Consider the following 17,306-nt stretch of genomic DNA (forward strand, 5'->3'; position numbering starts at 1 on the left):
ACTGTTTACCTGAAATTCAAATTTAACTGGATGTCCTGTATTTTTATTTCCTAAATCTGGCAACTGTATCAGCAAAAGAAATTTAAAGCTTGGAGGCAGTGTTCTGTAGAGGAAAGGGCACTGCCTGACCTGATGATCACAGTCAGGATGAGCCCAGCTGAGTCTGTATTGCTGTATGGCTTGGCTGTGGTATCGGAAAGGACTCTGGAATTTGTGCTTGGACAGACCTGGATCTGAATTCAAGCTCTGCCACTCTACTAGTTCTGTGACTTTGGGCAAATTATTTAACTGCTCTCTGCTTCATTTTCCTTCTCTGTCAAATTGAGATAATAACAATCTCTATCAAACAATGCTTGTCTATCAGCTTGTCATACTATGGTGGCTTCTGTGTTCCTAGGATACTGGAAGCCATGCCACTGGTATTTCAAATACCAGTAGGGTCAAGTTTCTATGTTGCTTCCAGACTAACATAGACTAGGAGGAAAGACTTGGATATCAACTTAAAAAAACCACCACTGAACACCTTATGAATAGAAGTCAGTGAAAGAAAGGAAGACCATCAATGAGATGGATTGACACAGTGGCTGCAACAATGGGCTCAGGCATGGCAGTGATTGTGAGGATGGCACAAGACTGGGCAGTGTTTTGTTCTGTGAGTCAGAACTGACTAGACAGCACCTAACAGCAATACCACATAATGCAAGCTCTTTCAGGAAAGGATTTGTTCTTTATTCATCTTTGTTTCCCCAGTGATTTGTACAGTGCTGACATATCTTAGGCCCTTAAAAAACATTTATTGATATGAGTTGCATGAGTCACAGGACTGAACTAAGAAGATGCAGAATTCAGAACTAGGGTGGTCTTAGAAATCACTTGGTTCAATGAGCTGCCCAAGGTTTGTGGTAGGAGCAACAGTAGGGAAATCATGGCTTCCCACAGACTGAGAGCATCTCCTGGGTAGAGACCAGGCTCATTCCCCTCTGAGCCCTCCTATCAAGCAGGGTGCCTGGCCCGTAAATATTGCCAGAATGACTAAATCTTACCCACTCTTAGATAGTCACTAAGGAACTAAGGAACTATAATTTTAGGTTAAGGTATTTATCCACAGCAGGTGAACCCGAACTTTCTCCTCTGCCATGGGAGTTAGAGAGTTGAATGTGCCCTCTTGGATGCTTGCCCAGCTCTGCTTTCATAAGGTTTTTGTTGGAGACAAAATATCATGGAAAATAAAATGGTTTTCTCCTCGTTAGCTGCCCTATCACTGAACATTGGATTTAAGCTGGGAGATAGATGAACTCTCTGGCCTGGAAAAATATTTATCTTGTGTAGCAACAAGTACACTAAGATCTTAGTCAGAAAGCCTCTAGGGGTCTGCGGACGTCATGGGATTGGATTCACATAGTGGACACAGTGCACTTCCCCCAGTTGGGGTGGCATGTAATACCTACATTCATTTTTTTTTTTTAAAGCTCAGTCAAGCCCAAGGGTAAGTCAAGCCCACAAGTATAGAGAGTGAGTGCCTCAGAAGGCACTATTTAATTGAATATTTATTAGCTGAACTAATGATCATTTTTTAAGATGGAAGTACACCTTCGATACCCAGCTCTATCACTGTGACTGATTTCATGTTTCCTCAGCAATCCATTAACATTCCCCAGGGCAACATTTACCAGACAGTTGATAATCTATTTCCCCATTTCTCTCCTCAAGTAGACAAGACACCCCTCCCCCATCATTAGCTCCACAGAAACTCTTACCACAGCATCTCATTGTGATGTGAATTCATAGAAGCTCTAAGCTTCTGTCAGAAGACCTCTAACGCTTCTGAGTGCTACATTACAGACAAGCCTTTGAGGTTGCCTGGCAGAACCATTGGCACAGAGTGGGAAAAACACTGGGCCTCCAGTCAATCCTTGGGGACGCCATTCCCCTTCTGCAGCCTCTTTCCCCATGTAAACTAGGGCACTGAACCAAACAGTATCTCTGGTCCCGTCCAGCTCAGATGGAAGGATCCCTGGTGGCACAATGGTTAAGTGCTCATCTGCTAACCAAAATGTCGGCAGTTAGAACCCACTAGCTGCTCTGTGGGAGAAAAGACTTGGCAATCTGCTCCCATAAAGATTATAGCCAAGTAAACCCTATGGGGCAGTTTTACTCTGTCATATAGGGTTGCTGTGAGTCAGAACTGGTTGGATGTCATACAACAACAACAACCAGCTTGGACAGTCTGTGACTCTGGCTGCATGTGGATAAAACAAAATGCACAAACTAATCCACACACAGCCATGATGGAGGGCCGAGAGCATGCCTGCTCTCCACATAACTTCCCCTACCCCCTTGGTTCAGGAACTTAATCATGGATGTCCCTTCTCCATGGGATCACGCACATATTTATTTTTCCAAACCTCCTTGGTGTTGGCAGGTAAAAGTGACTCAGAGTTTCAGGGCTGAAGAGAGCAGATGTTTTCCTTCAACAGGAAACCTGGAGGGCTGTTTTCTTTGACTCTGATTAAAGCTCCTGTTACCTCAGGAGTTTTTTTACAGAGACATATACACAGATGGTCTAGTTATTCTGACACTAAAAACCCTCACAACAGCACCCTCCCTGTACTGACATGTGAGCTGAATGTTGCAAGTCTGAGTCTCTCTCTTCTAGAGCTCAAGCTTACAATGAGTAACGGATGTGCCCCAAGACTTCTGGGCAAACAGATCTTGCAAAGTGACTGATTTCTTTTCTTTTTTTAAATGGTAAAGTGTGATAGTAGCACATGGTGAATCCACTTGCAAAGAGCAAAATCACCATCTTCCTAATGTTGGCCACTTTGTAACTTTGGATTTGTGTGTTTTTCAGTTTCTTAAAGTGGGTCTGGAGAAGGCTCAGCTTTCTTGTGAGTGGGAAGATGGTATAAGCATCAAATAACCCAAAAGCCAGTTGCTGTTGAGTTGATTCGGACTCATGGTGACCCCATGTGTGTCAGAGTAGAACTGTGCTCCACAGGATGTTTAGTGCTGATTTCCTGAAAGTAGATCACCAGGCCTTTCTTCTAAGGCCCCTCTGTGTGGACTTGAACCTTCCAATTAGCAGCTGAGCATGAACCTTTGCACCACAATAGCATCAATACACTCTTTCTACTGAGTGCCCATGGGACCTTGACTGTATGAAACCCCTACTCTCTCAGCCTTTATTACACAGTCCCTAACACAAATCCCTGTCCTCTTGGAGTAGTGTGTCATGTTGAACCAAAGCAGCTCTGGAGTCAGAGAGACCTGGGTTCAAATCCCAACTCTGACACTTATATCTGGGGTAAGTAGTTTAGCAAGCTTCAGCCTTACTTTCCTCATCTGTAAAATGAGGAGAACAAGATCTCATACAACTACCGTGAGAATTAAATGAGATAAAATATATAAAGACCTATCACTATGCTTGGTGCATTGCTGCCAGTATATTCCACAAATAGCATCTGGTATTGTTCTCACTGAACTGGGGGAGAGCTGCTTTCTCTCATCCCTGTGGTATGGCCAGGTTGGGTCAGGGGCTTGTTCTGTCTTGTCAGTTAAGGGATACTCTCCAGTCCTGCCCTGTGAAAGAGCTGGCCTGACAGGAAGGAGCAGGACCAGGAGAGAGAGAGAGAGACTTCAAACCCCAGGGGAAGAAGCAGACATTTGGAGTAGATGTAACATGTTAGCCATTAAAATGATAAATTAGGTGACAATGTGGAAGCACTGACAACTAGAACATTCTACCCTGGCTTGGCTTTAATTTATCTCCCTCCCGTATAGCAGAGTATCTGTCACCTAGTAAAATACTCAATAAACTTTGTTAAATAAATGAAGAGAAAGTGTTCACAAAATAATTTTAATTGAAAAAATTAGAACAAAATTATGGGTGCATTATGATTATAACTAGGTAATAACTAGATTTATGTGAATATGCAGATAAATATTAGAAGGGAAGATAAATGTAGCATTGAGGGCAAAATCTAATTTCCTTCTAAAAAATTACTGAATAATGTTTTAAAGTTCCTTTAGTAATGAAATTTCTAAAAATCAAGAAAGTATCTTATAAAGCAACAAATCCAGGTAGATGGTGTGATGTGAAGAGAGATAACAGATACACAATAGGATCCTGGCCCTGCCACTTGTAGCAGAATCTTTTTAAGCCACTTGCTGTGGAGTTGCTGCCAACTCATGGCGATCCCACGTTTGTAAGATCCCACTGTGCTCCATAGAGTTTTCAGTTATCTTTGGAAGTAGATCACTAGGCTTTCCTTTCAAGGTGTCTTTGGGTAGACTCGAACCTCTAGTCTTTCAGTTAGCAGCATATTAACCATTTGCATCACCCAGGGACTGTAACTACCCCATGTAAACACTGCTCCCTCATTCCAGCCACCACCTTCTGGTTCTAGAGCTGCCGGCCTGGGCTGTGTGTTACCTTGTTGTTGGTGCCAACGTCCAGCAGAACAGGGAGGCACTGCTGTGGGTTCACCCCGCCGCACGCGGTGTAAAGGGCCAGTTTTCCCACAGGGATGCCCATGCCATAGCAGCCCAGGTCACCCAAGCCCAGTATGCGTTCCCCATCAGTCACCACCACGGCCTGAAAAACACAGCAGGGGCTCTATTAGTCAAGGACAGCACTTTGTGTAACAAAATGCTCAGTTTAACTGCCTTAGCACATAAGGCTTGACAACTGGACACCCAATGGCTTTCCTGGGGGATGAAGCATCCTGTCTGGGATAAGGTCAAAGGACTCATTCAACTGCACGTGGCCAATCCTTTTCCCATACACCTCCTCTTTCTGGCAGGTTGTGGGAAACCCCACTGAGGAGAGGATGTAGACACCTTCTTTGTACTCTGAGGCTGGGTGTGGGGGCTCCTGAAACAGCTAGAGAGAAACCACATCTGGTCACTCTTCCTCAAAGAAACTAAGCAGACACTCAGCCTGAGATCTGAGGTGGAGACAGGGGCAGGGGGACAAAATGAAAGGAGGTATAAACAAGTCTCCCTGCTGCCGCTACAGCCCTCAGGTTTTAGAGGCTAGTGTAAGTGCTCTCTGGTCTGCTCCTGGGATATAATAAACCCAATTTCCAGAGAACAAGAGATCCTTCTGACATTTGCTGGGGCCACTATTCTATCTGAAATCAGGAGGCTTCTCAAACTCTAGTGGGGTTACCTTTTATGTTTTGGTAAATAAGTATTTGGTGAAGTTGGTGGTGATGATGCTGGGTATTCATTCATTTAGTAAACATTTATTAAGCACCTACTTTGCATGAGATACTGTACCAGATCTTAGGGGAAGGAAGTTCAGTTTGCTCATCTACAAAAACAAGCATGCATGGACACAACCCTTAAGGAGCTAATGGGCTAAAAGGAGGGAACAACATGCATATTAATAATTATGATCCTGGGAGGAAAGAACTGAGTGTGGTGGAGCAGCCAAAAGGACAGCAGAGATTGAGAGAAGGAGAGTTACTTTCTGTATTGAGCTCAGGTAACTTTTCATGGATGAGGGGACATACCTACCAGATATTGAAAATGGGTAGAGTTTGGACAGGTAGAGATTATGGGGATGCAGGTGGGAGCAAAGGTATTTGATGCAAAAGAAAATTAGGAGCTGGGGAAGAGACGGTAGTATGTGTGTGGCATGCATGATGTGTCTAGGGAACAAGCAGGAGCAGGTTACATGAAAGAAAAAAATGAAAAAGCAGATAGGAGTTAGTCTTGAATGTTTGGACACATCCCTGAGGCTGACTGTGAAATCATGTATAGGTCAGTGTCAGGGAAAATCAACCGAATCTACTTGCCTTCATAGGTTTCCTCCATCTTTAAGTGGAGTGAAGTTCACAGGGCCATCCATCCCTCCATTAGAACATGGCTTTAAGTTAGGGCTTAAGACTAATTCTGAACTATGGATGTCCTAGTAGGTCCCAAGCTGGGTACCTATGAATTCAGTTCAACCCATGTGGATACAATGCTGGAGATAAAGAGATGAAGACTCAGTCTTGCCCTGGAAGAGTTTATGATCCAGTACCCAAGGTCCATGCAATATTGGATTACCAACAAGCAAGGTAAGCACAGGCATACTTGTTCTTACTTATTAATCCATAGTGAACATTTTGACATTTTTCCCATTACATCAAAGAGTCTGCTTCTAGGTACGGCTAGCATCTGTCTCTTTCCAAACCCCACAGCACCTTCCTACAGACTCCAAGCCTCTTTTTCAAATTTATAGGGATAGAGTACACAGTAGGGAAATCCATATGAAATTGTTCACTACAGATTAGTAAGTAAGCACAAATAAGCCTGTGTTTACCTTGCTTATTGGGTAATCTACCCCTGCGTCCATGGTATCTTCTTACTCCTATTCTCTATCTCCCCAAGAATAAGAGCACACATGGGCTGGTGCCTTTAACATCTGAGCACTTAACCACTGTGCCACCAGGGCTCCAAAATAGCTATAGAGTGTGTTAAAGCACCCCCCCTTCCACTACTGAAAAGGGAGCTTAGTAGAGTGCCACAAACTCACGAAAAATATGTTATTTCCCCTTCTGATGGTCTGTTGCCTCTGTGTAGAGTGTTTCCAACCTTCACTTCATCTGATCCTCACCCAAGTCCGGGTAGGTAGGCAGATCAGAGATTGTTATCATGGTTTCACAGATGCCAAGCTGAAGCTCCAACACCTCAATGTACTACACATATTTGTTAAGTATCAGCCATATGCCAGGCACTGGGCTGGATGCTTCCACATCAGTTATCTTGGATAGATTAGATGACCTCCAAGGTCACCTTGCTTGTATATATGGCAGGTCAGTATTCCAATCAGGCTTTGGATTCCTGGGTCAGGTCTCCTTTTACCACCTCATTCAGCTGGGTGAAAGCAGCACCTGTGCTCTTGGAAAATTCTGCCCTCCTCAAGTGCTACCCTCTCCACAGCCTGCCCTTGACTTCTTTTGGCAGTTCTTCCTGCTGGAGCTTGTGTTCACATGCTGCCTCTGGTGTCCAAACTCTGGACATTTCTTTACTATCTCTCCTCATCAAAGCTTTATTTTGGTCCCCATTCTCTCAGCATCCTTCTCTCTGCTGAGGGACAGTGAGTGGCATGGAGTTAAAGAGAAGAATCAGTTGCTCTAAGGTGAACTACAGAAACCAAACTCATTGGCATCGAGTCAGATCCAACTCACAGCAACCCTTCCTTGGGTTTCTGAGATGGTATCGCTACGGGAGTAGATTGCCCAGTCTTCCTTCTGAGGAGTGGCTAGTGGGTTTGAGCCACCAGCCTTCTGGTTAGCAGTCAAATGCCTTAGGCACTATGCCCCCAGAGCTCCTCCCATCACCATCTTGAAAGGCCACAGAATTTAGCTCCCTATAGCACCTTAAGGGAGCTCTGGGAATAATAATAATCCCTACCTTATAGGGTTATTAGGAGAATTCAATGATTAATCTTTATAAAGCACTTAGCATAATGCTGTGTGAGGTGGATATGGTGGTTTGCTTACCTGGTTCCCTTTCAGGAGTGAAGGATTTATTCCCCTAGGTTGCAATCAATGACTGATTAATGTAGGGGTCTAAAGGCCTGGCTCCCCTGTCACAATGTGCTACAACTTTGAAGGGGCATCCCAGATCCTGAGCCTCCTCAAAGGTCACTTGAATCTTCCTTGAGACTTCACTGCAGTCAGTGCTTCCCTCTGCCATATCCTACTTCCTTCTCTTCCACATAGGTGTTGATTCCAAGAGCACTCCCTAATAGACCTCCTATATGATATTCTCTATCTCAGAGATAGTTTCCCAGGAAATCCAACCCCTGGCACTGGGCACAGAGTGAGGCTTAATGAACAGTGGGGCTGTGCATGATAGGTAGTACTTGGCACCAGCAATAAGGTCCACGGTTAAACGCCTAAGTGGCTGGTACCCAGTGGCAGAGGATGCTCCCTTGGCCCCACTGTCCAACCGCCTCTTACACCCTCTCCTCTGGAGCTATTATGAATGGGATGAGGAAGAGATTTAGGAGATTTGGAAAGCTGTTAGGGAGGAGGGTTATTCTCAGATGAGCCTTCCTCCTGGCTCTAGGCAATGGTCACTGTGGGAAAGAGTTGGAAAAGCAGTTCTCACTCCTTTTTGTGATTTACCAGACAGCTCTGGGTGGCCTGGCCAGCCCCTCCTCCCTGAGTAAGAGAGCCCACAAAACTTCATGGTCTCCCTAGCCCTGGGCTTTGGCTTCCATCCCCTTGTGGCCTACTTCTCTTATGTCTCAGTTTGAAACTCTGCTTTTAGTCTTGGAAACCACAGAAAGTCATTTTTCATCTTCCAAGTCCATTGAGGAGCTCCTTTAAACCATCCTTCTCCTACAGCCTAGATAACAACATTAGGGGTCCAATGATACACCTTCCTTGAAAAACTCTGCTTCCCTCACCCAGCAGCTGGAGGAGAGGTCCCTCTGCAGGGCTGGGGTTAGAGCATCAACACTTATTTATAGGTGACCTTGGGCAAGTCACTTAACTTCAGCCTGCTCATCTGAGAAAAGATAACACTCTTACCCACGTTTCAAAATACAATTTGAAGACTTCAGAAGCACTCCGTATTCCACTCTGATCATGGTGATGGTAAAAACTGAATGAAATAGTGAAGACGAAGTTCTTTGTCAGCTCCAAAGAATCATAAGAAAAGATAATGAGCAGACTCCCTACTTAAGCAGGGAGATCCTCATCTCCTGTTTTCAATGCAACTAGATAAAACACATTGGTAAACAAGGAGAGAGACCACAGCTTGGAACATTCTACATCTCTGAAGTGGCAGCCTTGGGGTCGAGGAGGGAAGACCTCCAGAAAATACAGGTGAAAATAACAGGTTAGGGGCCCATGCAGCCCCATCAACTCCACCTGACTTGTTTATATGCCAAACTATAGGCCTGGTATTCAGAGCTCCCAATTTTCCTAGAGAAGCCTGATTAGGTGGTTTGGTTTTGTTTTTAAAGTGAAATCTCTTGTTTAAAATATTGCCTACAAATTCAAAGTTTTCAAATATTTTGTTACATAAATATTTAATACAATAATTAAAAAAAAACACTTAACATATGTTAAATTAAGAAAGAAAATCAAGAGAAACAAAAAACACTAAGGGACAAACCATACACGGCTATGGGCCAAAACAGCTGGCTGACCTTAACGGCCTGTGATTCCACCAAGGAAAGGGTCCCCTCCATGACTGCCCTTAGCTTCTTCAATCTCTTCCCCACATTGCTGTGTTTGTTACAACTGCCTCCTCCACCTCCAGTCATGACAAAGTCAACTCAAGTGCCTCCTCTCCTCACTCCCTCAGTTTGGCAGTGTTGACAACTGTCACTGCGTTGAACTCTGACTAGACTTTAAGCACCTTGAGACCAGGCTTATACATTTTTCTTATGCCTGAACCCCCAGGGATCTCTTACAAGGTTGATGTTTACTACATATTTGTTCAATGCAATTAAATTAGATGCCAATGGCCCGGATCTGGTCATGTAATCATTGGAGAATTTTGACCTATGTCTTCCTTTGAGATCTGCTTGAGTCCCACCTCCTCTAGGCTGACCTCAAAATGCCTGTTTCTCTTTCCTCTCTTCTTCCTCATCTAAAGTCACAACTGTTGATTTCTCCATCTTTCTAGTAACGAGCACTCAATATTTTAGAAGGCTCTCAAAATATGTTAATAGAAGTCAATAGATATTTAGCTCCTAAAGCTCTATTTTGAATTCATTTCTAGGTTTTCCAACTAGAGTAAGCAATTCTGGGACAGGGTCCATGTTTTCTCATTTTGCATCCCACCTAGTAGGCTCTGGGTACAGTGTTTAAGTTGGGACAATAGGACAATTGGGACCTGAAATCCAATTCATGTCAGCCTATAGAAGGGGATGCCATGTTATTACTGGTTAAGGAGGGTTGCTTTTTGCAGTTCTTTCTAATTCCTCATAATTTGCATGAAAGCACCTTGTGTGTTAGTGTAGAACCTGGCTCTTTCACCCCTGTGCCCCGCACATGGAAGATGCTCAATATATCTGTTGACTGAGTTCATTCACTTCATCAAGCATCTACTGAGCATCTACTGTGCACAAAGTTTCACCACCGTTGAACTGTCTATGAACTCAGCAGTGTGGTCACTCAGGTCAGCTTGAAGTTAACTTCCCCGCAGGGTAAGCTGGTGTCTTGTCATGTCCTCAAGAATTTTTTACAGTTGCATCCTAGACGTGCCATGAGAATTTTCTATTTCTGGAACTGGGACCAAAACTTGCAGGGCCAAGACCTGTATATAACTGGATTATAAGCAGATAAGCAGGAAGGGGAAGCTCAGGACAGAATCACACACAGTCAGAAAACCAACAAAACCAAACCAAATGCCACTGAGTTGGTTCCAACTCATAGCAACAGAGTGGAACTGCTACAGGATTTCCAAGACCATAAATCTTTACAGAAGCAGACTGTTTCATTTTTTTTCCCACAGAGCACACAGTAGGTTCAAACTGCTGACCTTCTGGTTAGCAGTCAAATGCTTTAAACACTACACCACTAGAACTCTGATACCCAGTCAGAGATGTACAAAATGAGCTACTCACCATGGCCATGACTGAAGTCAAAGATCTTTGGTTATGTGTTGGGCCATGCTCCCGAGAGCCAAGGCCCTCCTCTGCTTACTCCAGTTCTGAAATTTAACACTCAACTAGAGGGCCAGAAGTGGGTTGGACATCAAGACAGATAGAGAGAAGCTGTATTTGGTTTCCAGTAGGATGGGGTGGAATGGCTGAGGGAACTGGCAGGGACTGAGGAAGGGAGGCTCTGGAGAGAAAACAACCATGGGAGTGCCACAGCTTCCCAGTCAAGAGGCAGGGTGGTATCAGAATAGCTGAGTTCTCTTATTGCTCCTGTTGTTGTTATGTGCCATGGAGTCGTCTCCCACTCAAAGTGACCTTATGTACAACAGAACAAAACACTGCCCGGTCCTGTGCCAGCCTCACAGTCCCTACTATACTTGAGCCCATTGCTGCAGCCACCGTGTCAATCCATCTTGTTGAGGGCTTTTCCCTACCTATCATTGACCCTCCACTTTACCAAACATGACTTCCTTCCCCAGAGAACGGTCCCTTCTGACAACATGACCAAAGTAGGTGAGATGAAGCCTGGCCATCCTCGCTTCCAAGGAGCATTCCGGCTGTACTTCTTGCAGGACAGATTTGTTAGTTCTTTTGGCAGTCCATGGTACTTTCATCATTCTTTGCCAACACCACAACTCAAAACCATCAGCTCTTCTTTGGTCTTCCTTATTCATTGTCCAGCTCTCACATGCATATGAGGTGATTGAATATACATCATGGCTTGAGTTAGGCACACCTTAGTCTTCAAGGAGATATCTCTGTTCTTCAGCTTGTCAAAGAGGTCTTTTGTAACAGATTTGCCCAAAGCAGTATGTCTTTTGATGTATTGACTGCTACTTCCACTGGCATTGATTGTAGAACCAAGTAATATATAGTCTTTGACAACTTCAATCTTTTCTCCATGTATCGTGATACTGCTTATTGGTCCAGTGGTGAGAATTTTAATTTTCTTTATATTGAGGTGTAATCCATACTGTAGACTGTAGTCTTTAATCTTCATCAGTAAGTGCTCCAAGTCATTCTCACTTTCAGCAAGGAAAGTTGCCCCTGAGAGTTACTTATACTATATTTTGTCAACACCAACACTTCCCAGTTCATGTGCTAGAAATGCCCTCAACAACAGCCAGCAGATGTTTTGCATTTTTGCTTCACTCATTTTCTTTGCAGAAGTGACAAAGATCTTAGGTGCCAGAACCCCTCAAACTCTTCCATAGAAGTCCTTATGGCTGGAGGAGGTCTGGGGGGTATATAGGTAGAGGTTAAACAATTTCTGTAAAGTGAAATCTTTTATATGAAAAACTAATATGAATTTTGAATTCTATATTATATCCTATTTATTATGTAAAAGTAGTTTCTCCCTATATCTTTTGAGTAAAATTAATATTCCAGGAAGAAGTGCCAAGTTTATTTATTTATTTTTTATTATGATTTGGGTGAAAGTTTACATAGCAATTTCATTTTCCATACAGCAGTTCATACACATTTTGTCTCATGGCATTGACTGCAATTTCCCACAATGTAACAGCTCTCTTCCCACTTTTTGCCCATAGTTACCTGTTCCCTGTGTCCTTTCCTCTCATGCACTCCTGCTCCCCCCCCTACCCCCAGCAGTCTCCCTGTGCATACACTGCCCTTCTGTTCTCCCATGACTGATCTCTCCAAGGAGTGTATCTACTTAATGTAAATGTTCAGCCAATATGCTGGTCTTTTATTTGGCTGGAAGCCACAGGAGTTCAATTCCAGACCTGAAGAGCAGCAAGGGGCCATAGTCTCAGTGGTTTCACCAGGCTCTATCAGACTAGCAAGCCTGGTCGTTTTTTTTTTTTTTTAATAATTTTGAGTTTCGTTCCACATTGTTCTCCCACTCTATCCAGGATCTCTTACACAGATCCCCCTCTGAGTGGCTGACAGTGGTAGCCAGACACCATCTAGTTCTTCTGGTCTCATGGTCATATAGACTGAGCATTGTATGGTGTACCAGTCCCTTGGATTAATTCTTTCCATGCATCTCTGGTTTTCTTCATTATTCTGTGCTCTGGACTAGGAGAGACCCATCGCTGCATCTAGATGAGTGCCAAGTTTATTTGTAACCCTGACTGTATCTTTCCTTTCTCCCCCAACACACCCAGGAGTACACAATTCCAAACATGAATCAAGCTTTTTCTCTTCATGCAGACTGTCCCCACCCAACATCCTAGTCTCCTCAGTCCCTATCCGTCCAAACTCTACCCTCAGTTCAAGACCCAGCTCTACTCTCACTTCCCCCATGAAGTCTTCCCAGATTCTCCTCAAGCTAAAAGTAATCTCTACCTCTTTTGAAAACCCTCAGCTCTTTTTGTGTTTATATGTGATGATGCTTTGCCTTGTTAGTCTTTTGTGTCTCTGTCTTCTTTTCCTCAAGAAAAGCTTCTTGAAAAGAGGGTCTATTTCTTTCGGTATCCATTGTGGAAACTGTTATTATATACTAAACAGGTGCTCAATATATGATGAACATATCTTCAGACCCACTCCCCAATTGTCTCCCTATGCTTCACTGCTCCAAAAAAGGATGGTTTTACATGGGTGCCTGGTTAATGAAAACTTCTGCTCCTTGATACATTTGTCCTTGGCTGTAAAAAGTCTATGATCTGGACCTGGGAAAGGGGGCAGTATCTTTCCTTCAGTGTCATAGCTGGAAAGGACTCTGGTCCCGGATGAGAGGATTCACCCAACAATATGGCAAAGAAAACAAAGTAGCAAAGATAACAGGATCTTACCTTAATATTTTCTTCTGGCCAAGAGTTCAGCATTGTTGCAATGTGGCCCTTGTCATGAATGGTGATAAACAGCCCACTAGGAGAAACAAGACACACACATACAGAGAGAGAGAGAGAGAGAGAAACCAGGCAGTCAGACTGGGACCAGAGCAAAGACCACAAGTACTGTTTGTCACTGCATCATCCAGTTTTGCCGTAGACCTGCAAAAGAAGTCCAAAGCCCCAACAATTTAACCACTCTGTTCTTGCTCTTCTTCTCCAATCACATCTCTCCACAGAGCAAGGAGTCCTTGGGGCTGAGCTCACTGGAGCCTGTATTGTCCCTGTACCCCTCTAGAGCACACTGCAGGTATCCAGGACCCTAGAATCCCCTGTTCAAATGGCCCCAAGCCTATTTCCAGGTAATATATGAGCCTCCTTTCTGAGTCCTTCTTCCTGAGTATAGGCCCCACTGCTGTTGAATGGATCCCTAGCCTGAACTTGGACGTGTGGGGTGGGATGGCCACACACATGTGCATGAGGCCCCTTGTAGTGTGGAATGGAGCTGGAGAGGGGAAGAAGTGTGAGCCAGTTTTTTTTCTGGAGCCCTAGTAGCATAGTCTACCACTCATCTGTCAGTTTGTCATACTGGGGTGGCTTGTGTGATGCTGGAAGTATGATTATCTGGATCATAACAAATTATGGATAAATTGAGAAGAATGGGAATTCCAGGACAGTTAATTGTGCTCATGAGGAACATTTACATAGACTAACAGGCTGTCATTTGAAGAGAATAAGGGGATATTGCATGGTTTAAAATCAGGAAAGGTGTGTGTCAGGGTTGCATCCTTTCACCATACTTATTCAATCTGTATGCTAAGCAAATAATCCAAGAAGCTGGACTATATGAAGAACATGGGATCAGGATTGGAGGAAGACTCATTAACAACCTGCGATATGCAGATGAAACAACCTTGCTTGCTGAAAGTGAAAAAGACTTGAAGTGCTTACTAATGACAATCAAAGATTATATAGCCTTCAGTATGGATTGAACCTCAACATAAGAAAACAAATACCCTCACTGGACAAATAAGCAACATCATGATAAATGGAAGAAAGATTGAAGTTGTCAAGGATTTCATTTTACTTGGATCCACAATCAAAGCTTATGGAAGCAGCAGTCAAGAAATCAAATGATTCATTACATTGGGCAAATCTGTTGCAAAAGACCTCTTTAAAGTGTTAAAGAGCAAAGATATCACTTCAAAGCCTAAGGTGCACCTTACCCAAGCCATGACATTATTACTATAAGTTTTATTTTTTTAAAAAATTGTGATTTGGTGAAAGTTTACAGAGCAAATTGGTTTTCTATTCAACAATCCATATAAATTCTGTTTTGTGACATTTACTATAATCCCCACACTGTAACAACATTTTCCCATTTCCTCTCTGCACCCACCCCTTCCCTTACTTCTTCCTTCCCATCCCCTCCCACCTTCCTAGCTCTATGCCTGGGCAAATGCTCTTGATTTTTCCAATGAGTGCATACCCTCCTGATATTACTATTCACCTTATAGGCCTGTCTATCCTTTGCCTGCCATTTGAGTCATGGGAGTTAAGTTCAGTTTCAAACCATAGTATTTTAATAGCCTCATATGCATATGAGAGCTGGACAATGAATAAGGAAGACTGCAGAAGAATTGATGCATTTGAATTGTGGTGTTGGCAAAGAATATAGAATGTACCATGGACTGCTAGCAGAATGAACGAATCTGTCTTGGAGGCAGTTAAGCCAAAATGATCCTTACACGCGAGAATGTTCAGACTTAGTCTCTCATACCTTGGTCATATAGTCAGAAGGGACCAGGCCCTAGAGAAGGATACATGTTGGGTAAAGTAGAGGGTCAGCAAAAAATGGGGAAGACCCTCAATAAGACAGACTGACACATTGGCTGCAATGATGGGCTCAGGCATGGCAACAATTGTGAGGATGGTGCAGGAGCAGACAGTGTTTCATTCACAGGGTCACTATGAGTCGAAACTGACTCAATGGCATCTAAGGATAACAAAAGTATTCAGCTGCTAACCATAAGGTCAGTGGTTCAAGCTCACCAGCTGCTCTGTGGGAGAAAGGTGCAGCAGCCTGCTTCCATCAAGATTTACAACCTTGGAAATGCTATGGTACAGTTCTATACTGTCTACTAGCACCACTGTGAGTTGGAATCAATTCAATGGCAACAGTTTTTGTTTTGTTTTTTTTTTTTTTTTTGGTTAGAGTCTGAGAACTCTAATTTCAAACCTGGACTTCCAATCATCATTAAAGTATATTTGTACAGGTTGGAGGATGGAAGATATTTTCTTTAAGCTTGATTTAGAACTTTTAATATTTAGCCCTAAGGTATGTAAACCTCCATTTGTACTTTTGCTCTGGGCTCCATAAATGTCAGAATGGGCCTGGTATCCTCTCTTTTAACTTTAGTACAGAGTAGACATGGAGTCTGTCTTGTACAGCCCCAGGGAGAGGAGGGGTGGGGAGGCAGGCCTGTCCTCTACGACATGGGCTGACTGAGACCCTATGTCTGTGGTTCAAACAATTTGTTGCAACAGCATCTGTCACTGGCCTCCCTATTTGATACTTCAATCAGTGGCATTCTCCAGGAAGAGCTGCTTTTCTTCTTGTCTTAAATCCTTCTTCTGTGCTCCCACGGAATGGTGCAGGTTTGAAAGGGCATTTTCTCTGGAGCCAGAAAGACCTTATATGAATCCTTATTCCACTGTTCATTGTCTTTCACTATTTAACCTCTAAGACTCAGTTTCTCCATCTATAAAGTGGGAACAGTAATGGCCTACCTCATGGCGTAGTTATGAGGATTAAGTGACCTAAAGTATGCATACTGCCCAAAAGGATCAGCCGTGGCTCTCTCTGTATTCCACAGCTAAGTCTGCTTCAATCTCCTCTCCTTGAGAAGGAGTTAAAGTGCCTCGGAATGAACGATGCCCTGTGAGGCACTGCCTTTGACATCTGGTGTGACATGTTTAAAATGTGATGTTATCATCCTGCTCTGGAGCACAAAGGGAGGCAGGAAGGTGGGAAGCTCTGGGCCTGTCAGCCACATTTCCAGCTTCTGAGTGAATTATAGGCTGCCTGGGATCCCAAGGCGCTGAACATCCTGCAGTGAACTAATATAGCCTGAGTCCTTGTCAAGGCGAAGATTCCTCTGCGTAATTAGAACAGAACATCCTTCACTGCTCCTGGTGCTGTGAAGAGGGGCATCTGGGCTAGAGACACTCATGGGAATCTCACTGTTAATAGCCACTAATGGAACAGGAAAAAACTAAGAATAATTTTAGCCCCTGATTACTTCTCCCAGGTTTTTCCTGTTTACCTCAGAGAAGAAGTAATTTTGGAATTTGAGGTAAGAAAGAAAGAAAGAAAAAAAAAGATAGATAAAGTATAGCAAGCTGTCAATCCCTATGGGATCCAGAGATCAAGCTAATACATGCCCTACTTTACATAATATATATTTCTGAAAAGTTGTGAGTAAACAAATTTTCTATACTTAAAATTATACTGAATGTGTATCTGGGAGGTTGCTGTTTAAAGGGAAACTAAAAAATCCAAACCAGCTGCCGTTGGGTTGATGCTGACTCACAGTGACCCCATGTCTGTCAGAGTAAGACGAGCACCATATGTCAGAGGAAGATGAGCACCACAGAGCAAGGCATGATTTTTTGAAAGCCAGGCCTTTCTTTTGAGGGGCCTCTGGCTGGACTGAATCACCAACCTTTAGGTTAGTAGCTGAGTGCTTTACCTTTTGCACTACTCAGGGACTCTGTTTAAAGGGAACCTACAGGGAATTGTTTGGGACATAAATCAATGTTTTGTGATTTATATCTCAATTTGTGAATTTGTAAATTTCACAGGTTTGGACTTTCCTACCTCAGTTTCCTAGAAA

The 17,306-nt window shown here is 43.4% G+C and overlaps 1 protein-coding gene across 1 annotated transcript in view; it reads right to left on the reverse strand.

Moving 5' to 3' along the window:
* ME3 (malic enzyme 3) overlaps positions 1–17,306 on the reverse strand; it is a 274,892-nt gene that overhangs the window by 64,949 nt on the left and 192,637 nt on the right. Inside the window, exons 4-5 of the mRNA XM_007946273.1 lie at positions 13,372–13,447; positions 4,433–4,594 (exon numbers count right to left, since the gene is read on the reverse strand). Of these exons, the coding sequence (XP_007944464.1) occupies positions 4,433–4,594; positions 13,372–13,447 (238 nt within the window). The remainder of the gene's footprint in view (positions 1–4,432; positions 4,595–13,371; positions 13,448–17,306) is intronic.

This window comes from Orycteropus afer, unplaced genomic scaffold (genome assembly GCF_000298275.1).
Source record: "Orycteropus afer afer isolate SDZICR_OR568_19922 unplaced genomic scaffold, OryAfe1.0 scaffold00154, whole genome shotgun sequence".
Lineage (NCBI taxonomy): Eukaryota > Metazoa > Chordata > Mammalia > Tubulidentata > Orycteropodidae > Orycteropus > Orycteropus afer.